Source organism: Mchenga conophoros, linkage group LG9, assembly GCF_057382185.1.
Source record: "Mchenga conophoros isolate Kocher_MC1m ecotype Shallow Benthic linkage group LG9, M_conophoros_male_GT1.1, whole genome shotgun sequence".
In the NCBI taxonomy this organism is placed as follows: Eukaryota; Metazoa; Chordata; class Actinopteri; order Cichliformes; family Cichlidae; genus Mchenga; species Mchenga conophoros.
The window spans coordinates 4,094,998-4,120,923 of NC_140534.1; the positions used below are offsets into that span (position 1 = coordinate 4,094,998).

Below are 25,926 nucleotides of genomic sequence, written 5' to 3' on the forward strand. Positions count from 1 at the left end.
GTGCCCTCTGAATAGAAGTGCCACAGTGGAAGAAGAAGACTGCGATTGTGTAGTCGGCCCACCAGGACCCACGGTAACACACATAAAGACCTACATTTGATAGATTACATGTCTGTTTCCTTTCCTATGGTTTTAACACCAGGCTCTGATGTCTGCAAGATCCCTGCTGCTCAACAAAGAGTGTGCTGATGAGTGTGATCCATCATCATTCTCATTTAACAGCTTGGTTATTCTTTGATTTTGATGTTCACATATAGAATGTGCTGCTAGTTTACACAACATTCTTTGTTGCTTTTTTGGATGCAATAATAATCAGTTCTTTACTGTATCATTATATTGGAGGTCATTACACACCCATCTAAAATGGTATATGCTACATAGAGACCACAACAGGGCAATTGGAAACTAGGAAACTGCTAGTTTATTTGATGTGGATTTGGAGCCTCATTCAAAAAACATACATATCAAGACTTGACTCCTCTACTAATTACCTCTAATGATGTGTGGTTGTGATGAAGCCCAGTTAATGAGTCACAATAGTATTTGTTTGGTAAGGAAAGTGCTGGAAAGTGTCCACGATGTAGACAGCAGTGCACGCCTAAATCGCATCTCTTGCAAACTTGTTATGTTTCCTGAAAAGTCTCCATCGTGTCTGCAGCCAAAGCCATGTACAGTCACGTTAGGAACATTAAGGTTTCTGATTTACAAGGATTTGAAAAATGAATTCTTCCTAGAATTCATGAAAGATATTTGCAGCCAAAAGATCCCTGGTTCAAGTCGCACCGTTTCAGGGGGTCATGAGCCGGTGAACTCCCAGTGCCAGTCCAAAACCCAGATGGGACGCTCGCATCAGGAAACCACTCGGTGTAAAATCATACCTGTGATTCCATCACTGTGGTGGAGCGTCTGAAAGTACTTTCCATTAAATGTAATGGGATCAGTTGTTCCAAATTTGAAGGCAGTTCATTGTCATATTCTGGGACGGTTGAAGCGATGGGCAGCCACAGCCTTGGTATTCATAGAGCCAATGGCATAGCTGCTGTTGTGTCTTAATGTAAGAAGAAAGTTTCTGATTAGAATATTTTTATATTACAGGGTTCACCAGGTGAGAAAGGGACACATGGGCCACGAGGGCCTGAAGGCAAGCCTGTAAGTACGGATATCTTTGGACGTTTTTCATTCTGTTTTATCTTTGGATGCATGTTTGAACATGATGCAATTGTTCTCAGGGTAAAGAAGGAAAACCTGGTGATCCTGGCCCCCAGGGGTTTCCAGGGATGAAGGTATAAGGAAACACCACGATAATACCTTTGAATAGACGCATTTCACTTCTCTGTTTCTGTGTGAGTTGTACAGAGCTGCATGTCCTCAAAGAGTTACTCCTCCCTGTATTATTCACCCACCCGCATCCTTTATAGCACATTATATATCAATTTGGTTGTCTTTCCCTTTGATTAATAATAATAACAATAATAATAATACAACATTATTATTATTATTATTATTATTATGTCTGACACAAGGAAGAAAACTGCACTTTACATAAAGCATTGGTGGCTATAAGACAGAAACGTTTCTGGAGACTCATCGATTCGCTGTTGGCTTTAACTCGCTTTTTAAGTCTGTGTTTCACCAGCAAATTAATATTTGCGTGATGAGGAGTTCAATGCAGAGCGATAATTATTGTGTACCCAAGAATGTACACACAACAGCCACAATTTCAAAAATTAACATGTGGTGACTGTCATGGATGATCTGGAGGAAAGTCTTTCTGCATGCCTTTGTTCATAAAGGACGTCTGAAATAGTGACATCACACATGTTTGTTCAGATGTGATCAAACTATAAGCCTAACAAGTTATGTCTTTGAATATCCTGTAAATGTATTAAGTTTTAAATGTATTATAGAAAACAGGCAGATCAAAATACTTTATGCTGTTTATTTCGGTGAACACTTTTCTGACCTGTCTTCCCTCTGCAGGGTGAAGCAGGTCCGACAGGAGCAAGGGGAGCACCTGGTCCTAAAGGTGCAAAGGTAAGTGTTAGAAAACCAGGAGCATTCGTGTGTGTTCTTATTCACACTGGTTGTTTTATAGACAGTTCTTCAATGTGTTGCAGGGAGACAGAGGCGAGCCAGGCTTAACAGGAGAACCAGGTCTCCCAGGACCTAAGGTAAGACTGGGAGAGCAACAGTCCCACGGACGTTTTGAATGATATATATTATAGATATATTTCTGCAGCTCTCTCTCGTTCATTGTGTCTTGGCCACTTTTTCTGTTTTAGTGCTGCTTTGTGTCGCTGTACTGCAAGGCACAAGAAGCCACTGATGCTTTACAATATTTTAGACAACTTAATGATTTGTATAACAAATTGTTAAAAACAAAATGAATTGTTAAAAAATAACGTTTGAAATTAGAAGCATTTGTTTTCCTTTTTTTCCCCACAGCTAATCTTATAACATTGTACATGCTGCTGTAGCAAATAAAAACAAAATCTTTCTGCATGATTCTTAAATTCACTCTTAAATCTCCTAAATTGTAAGAAATAAATGTTCGAAAAAGTTCAGGTTCAAGACACGAGTCTTTAAATGCTGCCACATTTAGCACGGACATTTAAAACATTCACCATGATCATCCTGTTGAATTTAATTTGTTTCTAACAAATTTTCCTGCACAATAACAAAACTTTGCTGTTAATGTGAGTTTGAAACTCTAGAGAAACATTTTCTATGTCAACCAACAGAATTAAAATTAAAAGATGGTGAAGTTATTATTTAAAAGTGATCACATTTGAATGTTAGCAACATTCTTCATGTGCAGGGTCTCCCTGGTGAGAGAGGAGAGCCAGGACCTCCAGGAGAAGCTGGGCCGATGGTAAGCTCTAGAGGGAGTTAGCTGATGCTCATAGGATGCTAAACCTTTCAAATGTAGGGCTCTGTCTGAGGTCACGAGATCATCAGATTATTCCAAAACACTCGATAAGAAAGCTATGATAAGTTAAAAGCAGTTTAAACACGGCAAGCAAAAGTATTTCAAAATGTAACAAATCAAAAATATCTTGAATGTGTTTATATGATATTATTTCTTCTCCTAATTGAACAGTAGTGAAGAGACGAGTTTGCTTGTGGATGGGATTTCTTCCACCTTCTGTACCATTTCCAGGACCCTGTTGTTTCATATTGCCTCACAGAATTTTTCATCCTCCTAGGGGGAGCCTGGAGCTCCAGGCCGTGTCGGACTGGTTGGCGCGCTGGGACCAAAGGTCAGTGCAGACTGTAGTTTCTGAGACATCAAGTCCGCTTCACGTTGCAAACATTGCACTCTGTGATTGTCAACATCTCGTGCCAACACTATAGAGAATATTTCTGTTACAATTAACATGTGTGCTGCTGTTAACAGCTGCCAGTGTTTCTGTAAGCTGTCTGAACAGCTCGATTTGATTTGACCACAGTGGCATTTGTGGTCCAGCATCTGTCTGCAGCTTCATCACAAAAGTGTTGGGAAGCACCACACTCTGCATACAGGACAGTTTGTTTGGCAAAGCAGTGGTTTTGTAGAACGAACCTCCTTTAAGCTGATCTTACAAAGCTGCACGTTTGTCTTTATGGATATTCATACTGAAACTGAAGGCAATGAATGCCAGCAAGTGGCTGCCATTTACTTTATGTGACAGTTCAGACGCTGACTGATAGCAGAACTGAGCAGGACATTAAATGTTAAAAACATTTCCGACCTCTGTGTAAGCTGCCCTCGTTTAAACTTTGCAATAGTACCAGTGCATCTCAAAGACATTTAAATATTGTGAAATGTTTTTTCATAATTCATTTAACAAAGGTAACGATGACAATTACACTCTGAGTACTTTTTTGGGACTCCTTTATCACAAATGACTCTTTCAGTGTGCCGTGGCCTGGAGACAGTCAGCCTGTGTCGCTGCTGAGCGGTTACTTTATAGCCTCACTGAGCTTTGCTGTATTTGTAGCCCAGGTCTTTCTCATCTTCCTCTTGACACATTTTAACAGAAATCAGAAATTTAAATGTAAACATGTTTATTTGCTATATGTGTAATAACATTTATGATGTCATTAATTGCACATTGATAAAACTAATGTTAGTGTGGAGTTTAGCTAGCTAGCTGTAACTTGGCTATGTAGCATAAGTGATTGTAAGATTAGGTGACAGCATTACTACAGTAGTAGCAGACGGTGGGCTAGCCTTTTCATTTCATGAATGATCCTGTTCTGTCAAGGAATTAGATTTAAGAGTTGAATGTGGATAATGTACCACAGCTAAATTTGAATTAGAATTTAAGCTTGTAGAGACGAGATCATAAAACAACTGAGAAGCGCAAACATATTAAACAAAAGAAGACTTTAAAGCAGCTTTATTGTCTTAGTGTAAGTTAATGCAAAGCATGCTGTGGTCTCAGACTTGAAAAAACCTAAAAGGTTTTAAAACTGCAAAGTTGGCAGAAAGACATAAAGATATTCAACTTCCTACTTACTTTTTTGTCTTCTGGAAAGCGAAATAGTTTATAAAGATCCATCTGGGTGGGATAAATATTTTATATGGGAGGCAGGGAATAAGATACTCCCTGTGCTCCCTGGTAATTTTAAACTTTACTGATAGATATGTACATTTGACAGGACAAACAAATAAAGGTAAACTCTTATATAAAAAAACTAAAAAAGGACATTAGGCCCCACCTAAGACTCAGCACATTTACAAGTTTTCTTTAGCGGCCTAGAAAAGTAATCCAGCGACAGTCGTCCATAAATCCATGGGCTGCATTAGAGAGGATCTGCTAATAGCTATTTCAGCATGCTCCTAATGGGAGTAATTTGACCAAATGGAAGCTCATGCAGGGTAAAAATAAAGGGCCATAAAGAAAGAAATACCTGTAACTTAAAAAGTCCATGAATTAATTTTGTAAACAAATCTCTTTGACAGATTTTATTTCTCGCTGCTCTGATATGAGTCATAGAGTCGGGCTGCATGTTGTTATAATCTTATCCACCACCATTTCTGTCAGTTAATTAACACTAGTAGTGGGCTACAGCCACACACTACATGGGATGTTCTCCTGTGGCAAGCTGGCTGTGGCTAAATGAAAGAGCAAATGCACACATCTGCAAGCGTGTGTCCACACCCACCAGCTACAAGTGTGCACACTGCTATTTTGAGTTTTCTCTGAACTCCACGCTGACTCTCGGCCACTCTGCTCAGTAATTTGGGCCTGTTCCTGCTATCACAACAAACTACTTTCTCCAAGGATCTGGAAGTGTTCTCTACCAAGTGGAGGATGCTGGTACACATTTGGTGTCCATGTGTGGGAACATGTGGCTGCTACTGTCTCCAGAGCACTCCCTGTGGAACGTATCTGCATTTTTGGTCATCTGGTCATGAAGGCACACGTTAACTAGCTTAATTTAGCATCAGACTAGAAGCAGTCTCTGCAATCTGTCCAGCATCAAGGTGATTGTTGAACAATTACTTAATAAACAATAAACAATTACTTTGTAAGTGCACACATTTCCAGCTGTGCATCATTACCAGAGACCAGGCTGTTAGATAGGAATTAAATAAAGGAAAACAGGATGTAAATATGAATAGATAGTAGAGATGGCACGATACCACTTTTTTATGTCCGATACCGATATCATGAATTTGGATATCTGCCGATACCGATATGAATCCGATATAGTGTTTTTTAATCAATAAAACTGTTTTTTAATATCTTGCTGCATTTTGTACAAGTTCATAGTCAAGTTTAAATAAACAACAGCACTAAAGCTATTCTGTTATACCTGTGTGTAAAAAGTACACTGCGCCCAAAATATTTCATAGTTCAGCAACACTGATCAATCTAATAAACTTAAACCTGCTCCATCCTTCCTATTCTGGTATTTTAAAGAGTACTTAGCAGAAATATTAAGCAACCTAACTAATAGGGTTGCAAACTACCAGCAAAAAAAAATAAAAAATAGGGAACCACCCTCCACCCTCCACTTTGTGATGCTTAATCGATGTAATCAACTTTAATTTGATGCAGTGTGAAAAAAAAATGCACAGAAATAAATTATTTTTCAAGAATAATTAAATAGATTCAACATCTTTCTTCAACAGAATTGCAGACTGCACAGATGGTATCTTCCCAAAGGAAAAAGTACATAGCTTACTAGTATATTAGACTTAACAGTTACTATATACAGTAATGGACTTCTATATATTTAACATCAGATTAAAACTTTGGGTGTAAGATTCAGATAATTATTTATTAAAAGCTAGACATTTTAAATGAGAATAAGAAAGAAAAGTATGTCTTTGTGCCCCCTTTTCCCTGTTAATGCCCTATCGGCCCCCCTGGCTAAACTTTGCTAGATCCGCCCCTGCACAGTTACAGCCGTCAGCTACGTAGAAAAAGATCCTGGAGTAGAAAGTAATAATAAATAAATTCTAACTACAGCTGATCAAGCTTAAACGTGCTGCTGTTGTTCAGCCGCTGGTTTCCTCTTTCTGGTGCAAAGTGGGCCAAAAACAAACAAGAGACACGGAGTCGCGATAGAAAAGCCGATCAGCTGATCGTTAAGCAGTTTCATGATTGAAGCGGCAGGAGAGAGAGAGAGAGAGAGAGAGAGAGAGAGAGAGAGAGGCACTTGCTCCATATATCAGTTGTTAAGCTTAACGTGGGAATGCTTTTACAAACATTCAGAGAGGAACTTACACACTTGCTTTACTTCTCTCTGGGATAACTTCCTCGGAGATGAAATGCTGGTTTGGTAGCGAGACTACAAATACACACAGCCGCTGTATCACGTGACCACACTGCTCCGACGTGCTACGGTTATGAGACGAGTTACGCCATGTCGCAAGTTTTGTGAGGTGCTTTTTTGATATTTAATGGATCGGATTACATTTTTTATTTCTCTCCGATATCCGATCCAGTAATTTAGGTCAGTATCGGACCGATACCGATACGTAATATCTGATCGGTCCATCTCTAATAGATAGTAATGGCCCTTTAAATCCATATGCTATTTTCTCATAACATCTACTAGGTGACATTAGGACCATTAGGAGAAGGATTATGGTGGTAGTAGTCTTGTGCTAAACGAGCAGCGTTTCAGGAATGATAACGTCTTCCCTTTCAAACAGAGTTTACTGCATGCACTTTGATCTTAGAGCTCTTCTATTAAGATTTCCATTTGTGTCTGACAAACATGTTTACATTCCATATGAAGGACAGATGGGAACATTACCCGACCCTAAAGAGATTAAGTATCAAATTCAAATTCAAATTTTATTTGTCACACACACACAACCATACACAGTATGACATGGGGGTGAAATGCTTGTAGCTGTACAATGCCCGACCATTAAATGACAGAAGAAAAGTTTTACAATATTTACAATTTACAGTTTACTACAAAATTTACAAATTAACTTAGGAATTTACAGTAAAGAACGTGCAAATAGCAGAAGAGATTATAAAGATAAGGATTATAAATTATAGGAATTAAAGGATTGTGTGGTGGTGCGTGTGGTGACGTGTGTGAGAGTCCAGTCTTATAGTGACGTGTGTGAGAGTCCAGTCTTATAGTGACGTGTGTGAGAGTCCAGTCTTATAGTGACGTGTGTGAGAGTCCAGTCCTACACCTGGTTCAGGCCCCGAATAGCCTGGGGGAAGAAGCTCCTCCTCATTCTCTCTGTTTTGGCCTTAAGGGAGCGGAGGCGCTTCCCAGACCTCAACAGTGAGAAGAGTCCATTGTTGGGATGGGAGAGGTCCATCATAATCTTCCTAGCTTTGGACTTGCACCGCTTGGTGTAGATGGACAGCAGGTCAGGGAGCTCTGATTGAATGATGCGTTCTGCCGAGCGCACCACCCTTTGCAGATCTCGTCTGTCCTGCTTGGTGCTGTTCCCAAACCAGGTGCAGATGTTTGCCGTCAGGACGCTCTCGATAGTGCAGGAGTAGAAGTTCTTGAGCACCTTCAGTGGCAGATGGAAGTCTCTAAGTCTTCTGAGGAAGAAGAGACGCTGACGGGCTTTCTTAACCAGGGTGTTGATGTGTCAGGACCATAACAGGTCCTGAGCGATGTGGACACCCAGGTATCGGAAACTGTCCACTCTCTCCACTGGCGTGCCACTGATGATGAGGGGTTTGTAATTCCTCGCCTGCTTTGTAGTGAAGTCCACGATCAGCTCCTTAGTCTTGCTGATGTTTAGGAGGAGGTTATTCTCCTGGCACCAGGTCTCCAGGTTCCTAATCTCCTCCAGGTAGGCCGTCTCGATGTTGTCGGAGATCAGGCCCACAACAGCAGTGTCGTCAGCAAACTTGACAATGGAGGTGGTGTCTGATGTGGCTACACAGTCATAAGTGTACAGTGAGCAGTGTTGGTCAAGTTACTTGAAAAAAGTAATCAGTAACTAATTACCGATTACTACCCCCAAAAAGTAATCCGTTACTTTACTGATTACTTATTTTCAAAATTAATTAATTACTTAGTTACTTAGTTACTTTTTAAAAACATGATTTACAACCTGAAGAGGTGATAAAGCGATAGATCTTTCAGCCCAATTCTACTTTTTCTACATAATCCATCATACAAAATGTAATCAAATGGAAAAGTCTCTTTTTTAAACTTGTTTTGTTAGTTTTAATCTTTTAACTTTAAGCATCAAGCAAAAATTTAATTATATGCAACATTCTCTGACTGGAAGAAATTAGTTTAACATTTAAACCTATTTTCTGCACATTCCAGCTCATAAAATAAAATATTTTTTGTGTTTACACTCAGTCTTTCAAATAGATGCAAGTAAAACACAGCAGAAAATAAATAAAGTCAAAGACTCAGCGGTCCTGTTGCTCTATTTTCACCTGTAAAGCAGGAGTTGGGTAGGCGGAGGTTTACCCTGGTGCAGGTGTGCCGCGGTCAGTTGAAGAATCCGCGAGTTTCTCTGTGAGTTTCCCATTACGTCGTAGCTACTCGGTGCTTGCTCAGAAGTTTAGGGGTTTTTTTCGGTGTAAGGTCAGTATTTCCACGCTTTAAACACTGCACGCTCATACTCTCTCCCGCACTCGATATATGATCCATTGTTGATCTGCACACAGCTGTTGTCACGAACGTCGCACTCGCTTACGTCACTGTCGTGAGACATTCTCGCAAAAAATCACGGTTTTAGTAACGCAGTAACGCAGCGTTCCTACAGGAAAGTAACGGTAATCTAATTACCATTTTTGCAATAGTAATCCCTTACTTTATTCGTTACCTGAAAAAAGTAATCAGATTACAGTAACGTTACTGCCCATCTCTGACAGTGAGTACAGCAGGGGGCTTAAAACACAGCCCTGAGGCACTCCAGTGCTGAGTGAGATGGAGGGGGAGACTTGTTTTCCCACCCTCACTGATTGGGGTCTGTCTGTGAGGAAGTTGAGGATCCACTGACACAGTGATGAGCTGAGTCCTAGATCCGTCAACTTAGAGGGAATTATTGTGTTGAATGCTGAACTGTAGTCCACGAACAGCATCCTAACATAATTCCCTCTGCCAGTGTCCAGGTGACTCAGGGATGTGTGGAGCAGGTGAGATATGGCATCGTCTGTGGAACGATTAGTCCGGTAAGCAAACTGAAGTGAGTCGATGGTAGCAGGAAGTGAAGAAGTGATGTGATCTCTCATCAGTCTTTCAAAACACTTCATCACAATTGAAGTCAGTGCTACTGGACGGTAGTCATTGTGGCAAGCGGGCTGTTGTTTCTTTGGAACAGGGACAATAATGGACTGTTTGAAGCACGTGGGAACCACAGCTTGGGCCAGGGAGAGGTTGAAGATCTCCGTGAACACCGGTGCTAGTTGATCAGCGCAGGCTCTAAGGACCCGGCCAGGGATTGCATCTGGTCCTGCTGCCTTCCTGGTGTTCACCCTCCTGAAGGTGTTCCTCACGGCATGCTCTGTGATGACAAATGCATTTTCTTCACTGGTGCACTCCGAGCGCGCGCAGCCGTTTGTTGTTTTAATTGCTGCGGCGTCGAAGCGAGCATAAAACGTGTTCAGCTCATCAGCCAGTGAAGTGTCGGCATTCATCATTGAAGAAGCTGGTCGTTTATAGTCCGTTATAGTCCGCAGTCCTTTCCACAGGCTCCTAGAGTCGCACTGTCGTAGCTGTGACTCTAGTTTTTCCCCGTAGCTCCGCTTTGCCTTTCGGACCGCGCTGCGCACGTTGTAGGACGCAGCCTTGTATAGGTCCATATTACCGGAGACAAGCCCTTCATTGTAGGCAGCGGTGCGTGATCTCAGAGCGTCGCGGATGTTTTTATCCACCCACGGCTTCTGGTTGGGAAACGTTCGGATGATAGTTCTTTCTGCTGTGTCGTCCGCTAGTTTCCCGATAAATCCCACAACCGCTTCCGTAAACATGTTGATGTCATCAGAGCTGCGCCGAAACATGTCCCAGTCTGCGTCATCCAGTGCGTCCTGCAGCGCGGCCACTGATTGGTCCGTCCAGCGAGCGACCTCCCTCCTGATTGGTGGTTGCTGCTTTAGCCTTTGTTTGTAAGCAGGCATGAGGAAGATGGCGGAATGGTCCGATTTTCCAAATGCCGGCAGGGGCTGAGCCTTGTAACAGTTCTTGAACGGGGTGTAGCAGTGGTCTAATGTCCTCGTGCCCCGGGTGGCGCAGTTGATGTGCTGGTGAAGGTTGTGAAATGTCCGTTTGAGATTCACTCTGTTAAAATCTCCCACAACAATGAGTGCGGCATCTCGGTGAAGTGTTTGTTGATGTGTGAGAGCCTCATGTAGCTCACATAAGGCAGTGTTCGAGTCCGCGTGAGGCGGAATGTAAACAGTGCAGGCAATGACCGCAGTGAATTCCCGAGGGAGATAGAAAGGGCGACACTTAACGATCAAAAGCTCCAGATTGGGCGAGCAAGAGCGTGTGAGTGGGGAGATGTTTGTGCTGTCGCACCATCTGTTGTTCACCATCAAACACACTCCATCACCTCTTTTCTTCCCCGACTCCATTGTCCTGTCCATGCGGTAAACCGAAAAGAACCCCGTCGGCTGCACGGCGTGGTCTGGTATCGCTGGGTTCAGCCAAGTCTCGGTGAAGCAGAGGAGGTTGCAGTCCCGAATGTCTCTCTGGAACTTGATTCTGGCTCTGAGGTCATCAAGCTTGTTCTCGATGGATTGAACATTGGCTAGCAGGATACTGGGCATGGGTGCGCGGTGTGCGCGAGCCCGTAGCCTGTTCCTGATGCCGGCTCTTTTACCTCGAGGCCGTCGCTTAGGGTCGCGTCTTTTGTTCTCTCTCAGGATCTCCTTTGGCCAGGTTGGGTCCGGAGTTAAACATGGTGAAATGCTCGTGTATTACAGACTGTTGGGGGAAAACTCTGTAAAAGACCCAGGAGAAATAAAGACACAATGAGACAAAGTTACTTTCTTTATCAAACGTGTACACGGGTGAGCTGCTAAGAACAACTCACCCCATGCACAGTGGCTTGGTAATTTTTATAGGAAAGACAGTGAGAACAGGATAAGAAAATACAAAACAAATAAAATAAACAACTCCATATGTGGCGCTAGTCTCGTCAGCAGAGAGCTGGGAGAAGGCTGTGAGAGATACAACAATCTAAAACAATATGTCCCAAAACAGTATGTCTTTGCTGAGAAAGTCTAAAAAGATAATTCTAAACTAATCTAACCATAGACAAAAGGGCATGCTTGCACATTTAAAAGAAGGTAAAGAAACATAGAAACATTTTTCCTGTAACATTCCCTCCTGTTTTAACTTATTTTAAATGTATACAACAATTGTCTGTGAAGGTTATTTATTAAGTATCTTAAGCAATTTTTTAATTTTCAAAAATCTTCAAAATGTCAGCATAGCAGAAATGGCAGTCATTTGGTCTAAAGAATAAAACAAAAGAAAATAATAAAAAGAAAAACATAGTAAATGAAAATCATAGTAAATGAAAGTCATAGTAAATGAAATAACAAGTGGAATAAACAAGAAAAAATAATAAAACTAAAACTACAAAAAATAAAAGGATGAAAACTAAAATGAAAACTTTGTATTTAAAAAATGATGAAAACCTAATATGTAAAATGAAAACTTCAAAAAATACAAGGATGAAAACCTTATAAAATAATGAAAACTTCATATTTAAAATGAAAACTTTATGTTTAAAACTGAAGACTTCAAAAAAATAAAAGCATGAAAACTTGCATAACCTACTAATGTTTTAATCAGTGCATGATCACTTGACAAGTCATTTTTAATCACCACGTCATTTATTAGCAGCTAGTACAAGTTCTCCTCTAACAGAATTGCAACGGGATGTTGTTCTTCTTCAGGCACGGCAACATAAGCAGTCATTGTAGTTGTTATCATCTGTGAAATCATTACTCTTAGGCATGGCAACACACACAACACTAATATGAGCAGTGCTATCATGATGAGACCTAGAAGGAAAAATGGCTTTGCTACAGCAGCCAGCCATGAACCGCTGAACAGCCAGTCCAGCCAGCTTTGTGCTGTAGCTGCTCCAGGTGTGTGTTCAGTGACATATTTTTGCAGAGCGGTCAAATTCTGCAAAGTTTCATAAATGTCTCCTCCAGTTTCGTATCCATCAGGGATAAAAGTGCAACATGTTTCCCCGATCAGCTTGCAAACTCCTCCTTGTGATGCTGTTAGCAGGTCTAGTGTCAGTCTGTTCTGCAGCACCATCGTTCTGATGGCCTGCTGTTCTCCTGCTAAGGCGGTTCCCAGGGTCTTAGTCAAGTTGATGTGTCGTAGCAGAGCATATCGGTTGATTTCCACATGATCCCGCACCTCGGCAACTCCAATGCCGGGGATCAAGCTCTGTAAGAATTTCACTCCTCCTCAGATGCGAAACTCTGGTTCCTTTACTGCTTGGTGCCGTCCGTGCACATCCTGTCTGGTACTGAGTCTTTGTTTGTAGTATCATCCAGTAGATAGGTGAGTAGGCAGCTCCCCCACTGCCCGCGATCCATTGTTCATCACACATACTGGCAGTTGCGCTGCGTTCAGTTTGTTCAGTAGAATTACATCAGGCAGTGGGTCTGAGACTTGGGACCAGGTCAGTAGGTAGGTCTGTCCAGAACAGTTCACATTTGTGAGTGATGATGACCTCCAGGTTGCTTTTGCTGGGATGCTGTAGTTGGCTTTGGACCAAAGAGTACCGTAGCCTGGATGTGTTGCCAGGCCCAACAGACACCAACTGCGATCTTCAGGTATGCTGTACGGCCACAGGCCAGACGTCTGCGAGGATAGGGGCATATGGGTACATGCATAGCAGTCAGTTTTGTTATTCAAATGAGCTGTAGTGTTCATAAACTGCCACCAGAAGTTAGTGGCGTAGCCATGGGGAAACTTGGTGTACTTTCCTTTGTCATACAGTGTCTGCCTTTTCTCCATATAGCGTGACTTGTTGTCCCTCATGGAAGCAAAGGTGAAGAGCCCGGCCATGGTCAGGGCCGCTGCAGTTGATAAGAGCCACCACCTCATGACGACGGAACACACCCTCCTGTCGCGAGTAGACCCCCCGGCCAGGAAAGCTGACCCCTCCACCGGGCGAGATCACAACAAGTGGGCAAGCCTGCCGTCAGCTGTGTTTAGATGGCTTCACTGATGGTCGTTCCGCTATTTTGCAAGCTCCAGTTTTTCCTTTGGAGCACTTTGATCAGAACCCAGTCACCGGGCTGTGATCTGCAAGACACTTGATAGACATCATTACATTCTTCGTCATTTACAATCATCTCTTTATTTTCCTACAACTTAGACATACATTTTGCTACTGAAATTGTATCTGCCTTGTTCACTGGGTAGATTTCTGGCCACTTTGAGAATACATCTATAACCACTAGGGTGTATTTTTACCCTTGGCATTCATTTAGCTCAATAAAGTCCATATGGATTGTGTGGTCTCAGGTTTCCCTGAGCATTATATTTTTGACACGTCATGCATGTTCTGACAAATTGTTTTGCTGAGGTTTCAAAATTTACAGTGTAGAATTTACAGTGTAGAAATGAGAGTTGACAATACTGGTCAGTCCCCCCGTTGACAAATGCGTACAGCCATGAGTCACTAATGCCGCCATTTTGTGGAGGAATTTTGGCAACACTAGCTTGCCATAACACATCATTAAGTCGTTTGTCAGAACTGCACCGTGTTTTAGCCATTTTGCCTGCTCTGCTGTGCTTGCTGCTTTTTGTTCATTTTTCAACACATCCAGTGTGTTTACTGCCATCAATGTGATGTTTGCCTGTTGTGCCGCCTATTTTGCTGCTCTGTCAGCAAAATTGTTGCCTGTAGTAATGAAAGAGTCAGTAGGCGTTGTAAGAGGTTGGCATGCTGGTTTGCCAGTTGGTGTAATCATTCCTCTGTTATGCCAAATTTTTTGCAAAATGATGCACAGCAGAGAAAACATACTGGCTGTCTGTATGTATGTTTATTAGTTTGTCTTTGTGTATTTAGCTTTCGCGTATCACAGCTATCAGCTCAGCGCTCTGTGCAGGACATGAAGGAGGAAGTAGTTTTGCTTCTATTATTTTACTATCTGTGGTTACTGCGTAACCTACACAACTTCGGCCTGTGCTGTAAGGTCAAATGCTGTTCTCCTAGCTTCCACACTTGCTGATCATAAGGTGGATCTGGGCCTGGAGTTTGTTTAAATCTCAGAATGTTGTGATACTCGGTCGGTTTCTGGCACTCAGGTGTAATACCAGAAAAGAATGGCATGACTGCTATCTTAAGTTTTGTCAGAGCGTCTCTACCTAGCAAATTTACTGGACACAACGGGTCATATATGCATTTAATAAAGCACCTGCGGCCACTTGCTGTGTGTACTAGTTCTAAAAGGGCAGTTAATTGTTGTACAGTTGTGTGGCCTGAAGCTGACTTTACAACTAATTTGTCCTCTACTCCTACAATCTCGTGGGAAGTGACCTTCCTCTCCATGGTTCTAGCAGGCGTTGTCTCTATGTTATCTGCTGTATCTGCGTGGCTGTCTGCAGCCTTAGTGTTTGTGACTTTGCTCGCCTCTCTGTTCCTGATAGCCACCTGTGGATTAGTGTTTTAGTCTATTGTCAACAGTCAGCCTAATTCGAAGTTACAGAATGCTTCTTCTTTTTTGTTTGTCTTGGTTTGGGAGAATAGATGCAACACTACATTTTCACTTAAGGCAGTTTTGAATAATTTCTAGTTTTTCAAACAATTCATGGATCTCACACATTTCAAACTTTCAAGTTAGGGTTGTTTCCCATTTATACATATATATATATATATATATATATATATACATATATATATATATATATATATGTATATATATATTTAACTTTGCATAGCTCACAGCTCTAAACCTAGGCATTTTTCAATCATATGCCTAATCACTATGTGTCACTGTGACTCTCAAGTATTGTCACAAGTTCGTGTAAATTCGTTTCCAAAACCAACAAAATAATCAAACAAAAACAAAAAACATAAACGTGTCAGGACACAAAAGAAAAAAAAGAAAAATGCTGCCACCCGAACAAGGCAGAAGTCTGCATATGTTGGCTTGTAATAGCATGCAGCTTGTAACATGGTAGACTAATGTGCCTGTGTTAATTCAGCTTTATATTATTGTGTGAAGTTGCACTGGGTTGGGAGTGGTTTTGTGGTTGTCACATTTTTGGTGAGCCAATGGCTGGAATGGGGTTGGACTAATTAGAGGCAGGTGTACTTGATTGCACTGATACACTGGTCTTCTTATAGCCCACACTACAAACACTGCTGTGTCGTTTTGTCTCTCTGTGCAGTCCAGGGCCTATTATATGCCACAGCCTAAAGGCAGCAGAGTTGCAGAGGCTTGAGTGACCACTGACTATATGCTTGCAGGGTGGTGGGTCTCCAAGGACGACTTCTAACCCTGTTAAAGGCAACATGTGGGGTGCAACTTGGCCGTGTGGCATAGCTGGCTCTGGCCTTGGGACTGTGTGTTTTTATACAAGTCATAAGTGGGACACTGGACTGTTTTATCTTTTATCTCTTGATATATTTTTCGTCAATAAATTATCTTTTAGAATTTTATTGACTGACATCTTTTTGCCCACGACTGAGACGGTTGGTCAGACCTAGAGTCTTTCTTTGGGTGTGTTACAGCAGCTTCTGCTCTAAAAGAAACAAATAAATAAAAAGAAAAGAAAATGTGGAACATGCTCATCAGCTTAGCAGTGTCTACATATTTAATTCAGCTTCTCAATCCTGTAGTTGTAGCTGTTGTCTACAGGGTTTTGCTTATTGGTTGTTATTATAGGTGTGCTCTATATCTCAGCAATGTGTCATGCTAGAATGATAGCTGTGAAGCTGGTCAAGTGCCTCTATGCACTTCATTAGTTTAGTTATTCTCTGTATTGTCTTCATCTCACATGTCATTACACTGAGTTTCAGCAAACCTTAAGCTTGATGCAGACTACTGCTTAACAATTATTCACCTCACATCATAACCGATTAAGGTGCCTCTTCATATTAATATTATGTCATTGTTAATATTATACCCTTTGTCTTATATAACAGCAATAGCATATTATAATATTTTATCAGTGTGTACCACTATACTACTCCTGAGCCAATTTGATAGTTAGGATCATCTTATTCAGCAAACAGATAATTTAGAATTCATCCAATCTGCGGTCACATTTGTTCTCTCTGTTGCATGGCGGACCAGGCAGTTCTATTATAATATATTATTTATATTTTATTTTGTATCCATCAAGGGCTTCAGATGACCTGCAGAATCATCCTTTTCCCAGGGTGGAGACAGTTACCTTTTCACACACTGTCCTTGGCTGAACAATGACACAGCCTTAATATACCTTATTTATTTTATTAAAATATTTTCGTGTGAATTATTTGCTTTATATTCATTTTATACATGCTGGGCATGGTCATCATGCCAACTGTGTTTCATTGTTAATATCACTTTACAGGTTGTTATCCTTGCTATTATTAATTTCAAATACTCTAAAGATAATTTCTACTGTAACTTTCCCTTTATTCATCTTTATTTCGTACTTCTTATATTTATATCTACTCAGTGGGGTCTGTTTTCAACCCTTTTAAACTACTACAAAACTACTGTGATCTCTAGTTTTCACTTAATAAGGGATTATTATGTTCTTCCTGATATGGGTGTTGCTGCAGATGCGGCTGCAGGAATGAGTGATGGTTTACTAAAAGGATTGTGGGAACTGCACAGTGTCTCGTCTTCTGGTTTTACTAAACTGGCAGTTGAGTTCTGTTCTTCTGACTGTTTATATTTTGTTTTCTTAAATCTCTCAGTTTACAGACACTGTTTTTGTCCGGCGTCTGGACTTTTCTTTTCTCACCACTGCTCGTCAGCAGGAGTGAGTTTTAATTTCACTTGCTTGTTTACCCATCTTATTTATGTATTTACTTATTTTTGTTTAAGTAATATATACACAATACAGCTGCTATCACCTTCGCTGGTATTAGAGACGAGAGTGGTTGCTCACACGCCCTTCTACTTTCGGACTATTTCCAAAAGCGGTGTGAACTTTACGAGACGGAACTCGACCGTTCTCTCAACTCACCAGCACGTCAGTGAATAGCAGTAAAAGAAAAACACAGTAGGAGCAGCTCAGTCTCTTATTGGACCGTGAAAATTCAGCTTGCTCCATTAATTAAAACAATACACACACACACACACACATTCACATTCACAGCTTCGACGCGCGCGACCGGAACCCTTATAATAAGGGGAGCTCCCAGAGCTACTTACTCCCTAGACCCAGTCTAGACCCAGCTGGGGGAGCTACCCAGAGCTCCAAAGCTACCAGTCGACGAGCTCCCAGAGCTACCAGTCGACGAGCTACGCTACCAGTCGACGAGCTTCCAAAGCTACCAGTCGACGAGCTACTTCCGCTATTTTAAATTCCCTGAATTCAAAATGCGCTTTTACGCAAGATTGTGTCAGTGTGTCTGTATCTACCTGGTCAGTGTCGCCGGGTCTGGTCCACCTCGATCGGGCCCCACCACCGTGGGTCGCTTTCTAAGAACGTTGGCCAAGACTCGAATTTAACGCTCTTGGTCTTTTATCACACACCTAGTATGTGAGCTGTCGACAGGCGAGCAACGTGGACTGGTCACGGAGATGGGACACGATGGAGGCGCTCCGGCTCGAAGGACCAAGAAATGTTGGGGGAAAACTCTGTAAAAGACCCAGGAGAAATAAAGACACAATGAGACAAAGTTACTTTCTTTATCAAACGTGTACACGGGTGAGCTGCTAAGAACAACTCACCCCATGCACAGTGGCTTGGTAATTTTTATAGGAAAGACAGTGAGAACAGGATAAGAAAATACAAAACAAATAAAATAAACAACTCCATATGTGGCGCTAGTCTCGTCAGCAGAGAGCTGGGAGAAGGCTGTGAGAGATACAACAATCTAAAACAATATGTCCCAAAACAGTATGTCTTTGCTGAGAAAGTCTAAAAAGATAATTCTAAACTAATCTAACCATAGACAAAAGGGCATGCTTGCACATTTAAAAGAAGGTAAAGAAACATAGAAACATTTTTCCTGTAACACAGACCAATAGAAACCAAAGTGTCTCTACTGTAGCGGATTTGTGTGTTTTGCATGATGCCCATGCAAGATTATGGCAGATATAGCAAAAAGTGACGAAAAACTGCAAAAAGTGGAGAAGTTAGGGCAGAGCATCCAGCACGGCAGCCGACCTCACCGGCGCCAAGTATAATTCTGAGATAATGTATTTCTGTATGCCTAATTTATAGTATTTATAAGTAAAGTAAATTGAGTAGAAAGTGAAGTAAAGAGAGCCGCTGAGATTAACTAAACTGGTGACTTGAGCTGCATCACCGATGCAGGAAGCCTAACAAACAAATACAGTTTCTTGCAGCAAAGTCAGGGAAGACTGATCATCATAATGATTACCAGGAAGCACAACATACCAACATACTTTGAAGGACTGATTGTTGAATGAATACATCTTTAACAACCTAAAAAAACCTGCACAAGTTTACATTTAATTTGTATTTTCTGTAATCCACAGAGGTTTATAAAAATACTTACAGGCTCACATTTGGAAATACTGTGAAAGGATATTGTTCTTCATCCCTGATACATATTCTCACTTAAATATTGGAAGAAGTAGAGTTAAATATTTTATATTGTTCTTTGACTCGGCAGGACCTGGCTCTATTCACTGCTCATCCTCATGATCAAGTCCAAAGAATTAGATGAACCTAGATGAAAGTAGCGATGGCAGCATCATGCTCTGGGGCTGTTTTGCTGCAGTGCTACGTTGCACAAAATTGATGGAATAATGCAGAAGTGGAACTCAAATCCATAGATGGTTGAAATTTGGACACAACTGAGTGTTCCACCAGGACAATAATCCCCAACACACATCCAAACTTACAGTAAGCTACTGGAATGGCCTTCCCAAATCCCTGACGTCAGCCGTCTTGGAAATATGGAATATGCTTAAAAGCCGTGTCCATGCTAGGAAGCCAATCAGTTGAAAGGAACTCTGCCAATATTACTAAGTAAAGTGGTCAAATTTTCAAGCAGAATCATGACACAAGGTTGTCGACACTATCAAAGCATCTGACGGAGCTGCAACTTGCTAAGGGACATTACACCAAATACCAAAGTACATCTTTGAGCCTGTATGTTTAACTCTGACCTGATGTGTGTTAAAAAATGCAGAATAAATAAAAGACATTAAATTCATTCTGTAAATGGTTAAAGATGCATGCTATACAACCAGCCCACCCTGGAAATAGAGCAGTTCAAGGAAAATCATTCCAAGCCAAAAATTACCACAGAAACCTCTGACCGCTGTGTATGTTTGACTTGATCTCTTTTTCCTTCCTCCTCTTACCAAACTGGAATTATTAAAATTATTTTGGGTACACAATTGAGTCTTTCTCTAATATTTGTTGAGGTCTGATGAGAACATTTATTTTGGAGCACAACCACAGGTGAGATGGACAGAGCTTCCTTTCAGGTCTGACACAACAAGTCAGCTGAGCAAAGCAGCCTTTCTCCTGCCACAGGGAGGGACTCATGACCTCAGCACACAGGGGTCATGTTGGACAATAAACTGCGGTCCAAGATTTCTATAGAGTGTTGTGGTCTACATTTGTTCAGGTGTCATGTTGGATAGCGCTGTCGTACTTCCGCACTGGTTTCCACCTGGTCTGGCCTCCTTCCCGTTCAGGTTTCCACCTGCCTTTGCAAATAGCAACCATGTAGCTCATATAAAGGATGACTGACACCCCTGATCAGTTTTAGGTGTACGTGCTTCTACCCTCAGAAATGTTAGTTTGCTTGCATCCATCCATCCATCCATCTTCATCCGCTTATCCGAGGTCGGGTCGCGGGGGTAGCAGCCTAAGCAAAGAGGTCCAGACCTCCCTCTCCCCAGCCACCTCCTCCAGCTTGTCCGGGGGAATACCAAGGCGTTCCCAGGCCAGCCGAGAGATATAATCTCTCCAGCGTGTCCTGGGTCTGCCCCGGGGCCTCCTCCCGGTGGGACATGCCTGGAACACCTCGCCCAGGAGGCGCCCAGGGGGCATCCTTGCCAGATGCCCGAACCACCTCAGCTGGCTCCTTTCGATGTGGAGCAGCAGCTGCTCTACTCTAAGCCCCTCCCGGATGGCCGAACTTCTCACCCTATCTCTAAGGGAGAGGCCAGCCACCCTTCGGAGGAAGCTCATTTCCGCCGCTTGTATCCGCGATCTCGTTCTTTCGGTCACTACCCACAGCTCGTGGCCATAGGTGAGGGTAGGGACGTAGATCGACCGGTAAATTGAGAGCTTCGCTTTTACACTCAGCTCCCTCTTCACCACGACCGACCGGTGCAGTGTCCGCATTACTGCAGCCGCAGCCCCAATCCGTCTGTCGATCTCCAGCTCCCTTCTCCCATCACTCGCGAACAAGACCCCGAGATACTTGAACTCCTCCACTTGGGGCAGGAACTCATCCCCGACCCGGAGTGGGCACTCCACCCTTTTCCGGCTGAGAACCATGGCCTCAGATTTGGAGGTGCTGATCCTCATTCCCACTGCGTTACACTCGGCTGCGAACCGCTCCAGTGCGAGCTGGAGGCCCTCACCCGATGAAGCCAACAGAACCACATCATCCGCAAAAATCAGAGATGAGATTCTGAGGCCACCAAAGCGAAAGCCCTCCGCCACTTGGCTGCGCCTAGAAATCCTGTCCATAAAAATTATGAACAGAACCGGAGACAAAGGGCAGCCCTGGCGGAGCCCATCACCCACCGGGAACGAGTCCGACTTATTGCCGGCAATGCGAACCAAGCTCTTGCAACGGTTGTATAGGGATTGAATGGCCCGTAGCAATGGGCCAGACACCCCATACTCGCGCAACACCTCCCACAGGACGCCCCGAGGGACACGGTCGAATGCCTTCTCCAGGTCCACAAAACACATGTAGACTGGTTGGGCAAACTCCCATGCACCCTCAAGTATCCTCGAGAGGACAAAGAGCTGGTCCAGTGTTCCGCGACCAGGACGAAAACCGCATTGTTCCTCCTGTATCCGAGGTTCGACTAGCGGACGAACCCTCCTCTCCAGCACCCTGGCATAGACTTTCCCGGGGAGGCTGAGGAGTGTGATCCCCCTGTAGTTGGAACACACCCTCCGGTCCCCCTTCTTGAAGATGGGGACCACCACCCCGGTCTGCCAGTCCACAGGTACTGCCCCTGATCTCCACGCAACATTGCAGAGACGTGTCAACCAAGACAGCCCTACAACGTCCAGAGCCTTCAGGAACTCGGGGCGGACCTCATCGACACCAGGGGCTCTGCCACCAAGGAGTTGTTTAACTGCCTCAGTGACCTCGCCCCCGGAAATTGGTGGGTCACACCCCTCATCCCCAGACTCTGCTTCCTCCCCGGAAGACGTGTCAGTGGGATTAAGGAGGTCCTCGAAGTATTCCTTCCACCGCCCGACAATTTTCTCAGTCGACGTCAACAGCGCTCCGCCAGCACTATACACAGTGCAGGTAGAGCACCGCTTTCCCCTCCTGAGACGCCTGACGGTTTGCCAGAATCTCTTCGAGGCAGTCCGAAAGTCTTTTTCCATGGCCTCTCCGAACTCCTCCCACACCCGAGTTTTTGCTTCAGCCACTGCCCGAGCCGCATTCCGCTTGGCCTGTCGATACCTGTCGGCTGCCTCCGGAGTCCCACAGGCTAACCAAGCCCGATAGGCCTCCTTCTTCAGCCTGGTGGCTCCCTTCACCTCTGGTGTCCACCATTTGGTTCGGGGATTACCACCACGGCAGGCACCGACCACCTTGCGGCCGCAGCTCAATGCAGCAGCTTCGGCAATGGAGACGCTGAACATGGTCCATTCGGACTCAATGTCCCCAGTCTCCCTCGGAATGCTGTTGAAGCTCTGCCGGAGGTGTGCGTTGAAGATCTCGCGGACTGGGGCCTCTGCTATACGTTCCCAGCACACCCTCACTACGCGTTTAGGTGCACCAGGTCTGTCCAGCGTCCTCCCCCGCCACCTGATCCAACTCACCACCAGGTGGTGATCAGTTGACAGCTCAGCCCCTCTCTTCACCCGAGTGTCCAGAACATATGGTCGCAGGTCTGGTGATACGATTACAAAATCGATCATCGACCTACGGCCTAGAGCATCCTGGTGCCACGTGCACTTATGGACACTCTTATGTTCGAACAGGGTGTTCGTTATGGCCAAACTGTGATTAGCACAGAAGTCCAATAACAAAGCACCGCTCGGGTTCAGATCAGGGAGGCCGTTCCTCCCAATCACGCCCCTCCAGGTCTCGCTGTCGTTACCCACGTGAGCATTGAAGTCTCCCAGCAGGACAACAGAGTCTCCAGGTGGAGCACCTTCCAGCACCCCCCCCAGGGACTCTAAGAAGGCTGGGTACTCCGAACTGCCACTCGGCGCATAAGCGCAGATGACAGTCAGGACCCGTTCCCCGACCCTAAGGCGCAGGGAACAAACCCTCTCGTCCACCGGGAAAAACCCCAACGTACCGGCAGCAAGCCGAGGGGATATAAGAATACCCACCCCAGCCCGCCGCCTCTCACCAGGGGCAACTCCAGACTGAGACAGAGTCCAGCCCCTCTCCAGGAGACTGGTTCCAGAGCCCAGACAATGCGTAGAGGTGAGCCCAACTATATCTAGCCGGTACCTCTCAACCTCACGCACCAACTCAGGCTCCTTCCCCACCAGAGAGGTGACATTCCATGTCCCTATTGCCAGTCTTGGCAGCCGGGGGTCGGTCCGCCAGGGCCTCCGCTCCTGGCCGCCACCCGGCTCACAATGCACCCGACCCCTATGGCGCCTCCTGCGGGTGGTGGGCCTGCGGGAGGATGGGCCCATGTCTCCTCTTCGGGCTGTGCCCGGCCGGGCCCCATGGACTAAGGCCCGGCCACCAGACGCTCGCCCTCGGGCACCCTCCCCGGGCCTGGCTCCAGGGCGGAGCCCCGGTAACCCTATCCCGGGCAGGGTAAACTGTTCCCTCGATATTCTTTTCATGGGGGTCTTCTGAATCGCTCTTTGTCTGGTCCCTCACCCAGGACCAGTTTGCCATGGGAGACCCTACCAGGGGGCAAAAGCCCCCAGACAACATAGCCCCTGGGATCCCTGGGACACACAAACCCCTCCACCACGATAAGGTAGCGATTCAAGGAGGAGTAGTTTGCTTGCTGATGATAAAATCATCATTAGTTTGCTTGCTGATGATAAAATGAAAAACCAAACAAAACATTGTAATGGGGACGCCGGTCTAATGGAAAAGCATGAAGCATCATTTAAAAAGATACACAGAGAACAACTGAACAGTCGTTACTGAATAAATAGTTAGCTCTTAGTCTGTAAAAGCCCCGTTCTAACAACTTCCACGCAGTTAACAAAAAGTGATGTATAGCAGTAAAAAAGCTCTCAGTGTGGTCACTGCCTGAGGTGGTCTCCCTCATCAGCTGTAAAGAATTTATTTTCACCGATCCGTGGAAGCCCCATTGAATGTTAATGATGCCTAACGTTAGATATACTGTAGAAGGCTTTAGGCTGCTACTGTGGCCTTTAATCACACTCATAAAGCTGCTATCTTTCAGCATCACACTTTCAAAGAGTTTAGGATTTGATGTTTCACACTCAAGTGAAGTCAGATAGAAATGATCAGCTCAGTGCTGGCAGTAGGTCTCTTATTACCAGATACCGAGTGTTCTACACCCAAAATTATAACATTTCAGATGCAGCTGTGTGAGGTTTTCATGTTACGAGAGATAAAGAGATAAAGATACTGTATGCCAATCAGTGCTGCCCTGTAATTACTAACTGTATAACTATTATCTGTTGGAAAACAGGGATGGGGAGATTTCAAATGGGGCTAGGCTGTCCATATACATTTGAAAACCCATTAATAATATTAGCAGAAGCATGTTCTCGGGACCAACGAAACCACAGGATCCTTTAAATGATGTTGCTTAAATGAGCCAACAAATGACAATCGTCTACTTACACAGATCAAAAGGAAGCCGGTAGCATTTAGGTTGGGTTTATTTTTAACTCTGTTTCTTGTAATTTGGAAGCGAGTTCAGAGACCTCTTAAGTACATGCATAAGTTCGAGTTTCCCTCTCCCTCAGGCTGACAGGCCCACAAATCATCAGTTGTTACCCACAAGTAACAGATGTATAGACCATGTCGGGGAGTAACGGAATACATGTACCGCCGTTACGTATTTAAAATACAAAATATGAGTAACTGTATTCGGTTACAGTTACCATTTAAAAAGGTGGTATTTAGAATACAGTTACTTTGTTGAAATAAATGGATTACACTGCGGTACTTTCCTGTTTCATGTTGTGGCGGGTCAGGACTGTTTGGGTTTTGTTTGACAGCTACGTTCTGTTGTTCCAGGCGGCAGCGTTACGGTTGCCATGGTTACAGGGCGACGCTCTCTCTCTGCGTGTTTCCTGCATGAGAGAGCGCCTTTTTGTTGTTGTTGTTGTGCTAAGCTAACAGGCAGAATGCTACAGGTATAGCTCTAAAGAATGTAGCATCATGGGCAGTGTAGTCCGTGTTGCAGGGAGAATGGACTGCCATACAAGTTATGGGTCTGTGAGCGCGAGGAGGGAGAAAAAGGAAAAGTACGAGTTGTTATCAAGCAGAAACGGGAGCTGGAAGCATGTAAATATAATAATAACCACTTCAGCCAAGAAGAGTGCCTGACGAGCCCAGTTGTAAGTAAGCTGTCAAGACTCGACTGTACACTGTGTTCGTGTTTTCCTCTGAAACAATAAGTTCCTTTCAACGCCTCTCTCTGTCTCTCACAAGAAAAGTTGACCCACACAACAAAGTAAAGCGATTTTTCGGCTACAAGCCCGACACGAACCCACCATATTAGCCAGAGGTCCCTTTACTACGGTTTGTAGCCGCTGACCTTCAGTAATAGTGATAAATCACAGTGCATGTGTTGGGAATCTGTAACGGAATACGTTACAGAATACATTTTGGGGCATGTATTTTGTAATCTGTAATGGAATACATTTTAAAAGTAACCTTCCCAACACTGTGTATAGAGACACTTGAGGGTCCTTGGTTGAGAATGAAAATGGTCAGCTGGGCATTTGGGGCATTACACACATAAGAAAGCTGTAACAAAATGTTAGTTAATATGAGAATATGTAAAATCAACTGCTCTTTGTCTATAACAGGAAAATCAGAAATTTCATCCAAAATACTCTTTTATCATGATATAATTTTCTACTTTAGTCAAAATTAAAAACACAGATTGAAATATTTTGTACTTAAAAAAATGATTTGTGAAGCACAGATAGATACTTCTCATTAATATTTCCTCTTTTCGTCAG

The 25,926-nt window shown here is 43.6% G+C and overlaps 1 protein-coding gene across 1 annotated transcript in view; it reads left to right on the top strand.

Moving 5' to 3' along the window:
• The window catches only part of LOC146566635 (uncharacterized), a 75,276-nt gene that overhangs the window by 10,038 nt on the left and 39,312 nt on the right, over positions 1–25,926 (top strand). The window contains exons 11-17 of the mRNA XM_085286187.1: positions 2–73; positions 1,096–1,149; positions 1,230–1,283; positions 1,981–2,034; positions 2,118–2,171; positions 2,819–2,872; positions 3,207–3,260. Of these exons, the coding sequence (XP_085142313.1) occupies positions 2–73; positions 1,096–1,149; positions 1,230–1,283; positions 1,981–2,034; positions 2,118–2,171; positions 2,819–2,872; positions 3,207–3,260 (396 nt within the window). The remainder of the gene's footprint in view (position 1; positions 74–1,095; positions 1,150–1,229; positions 1,284–1,980; positions 2,035–2,117; positions 2,172–2,818; positions 2,873–3,206; positions 3,261–25,926) is intronic.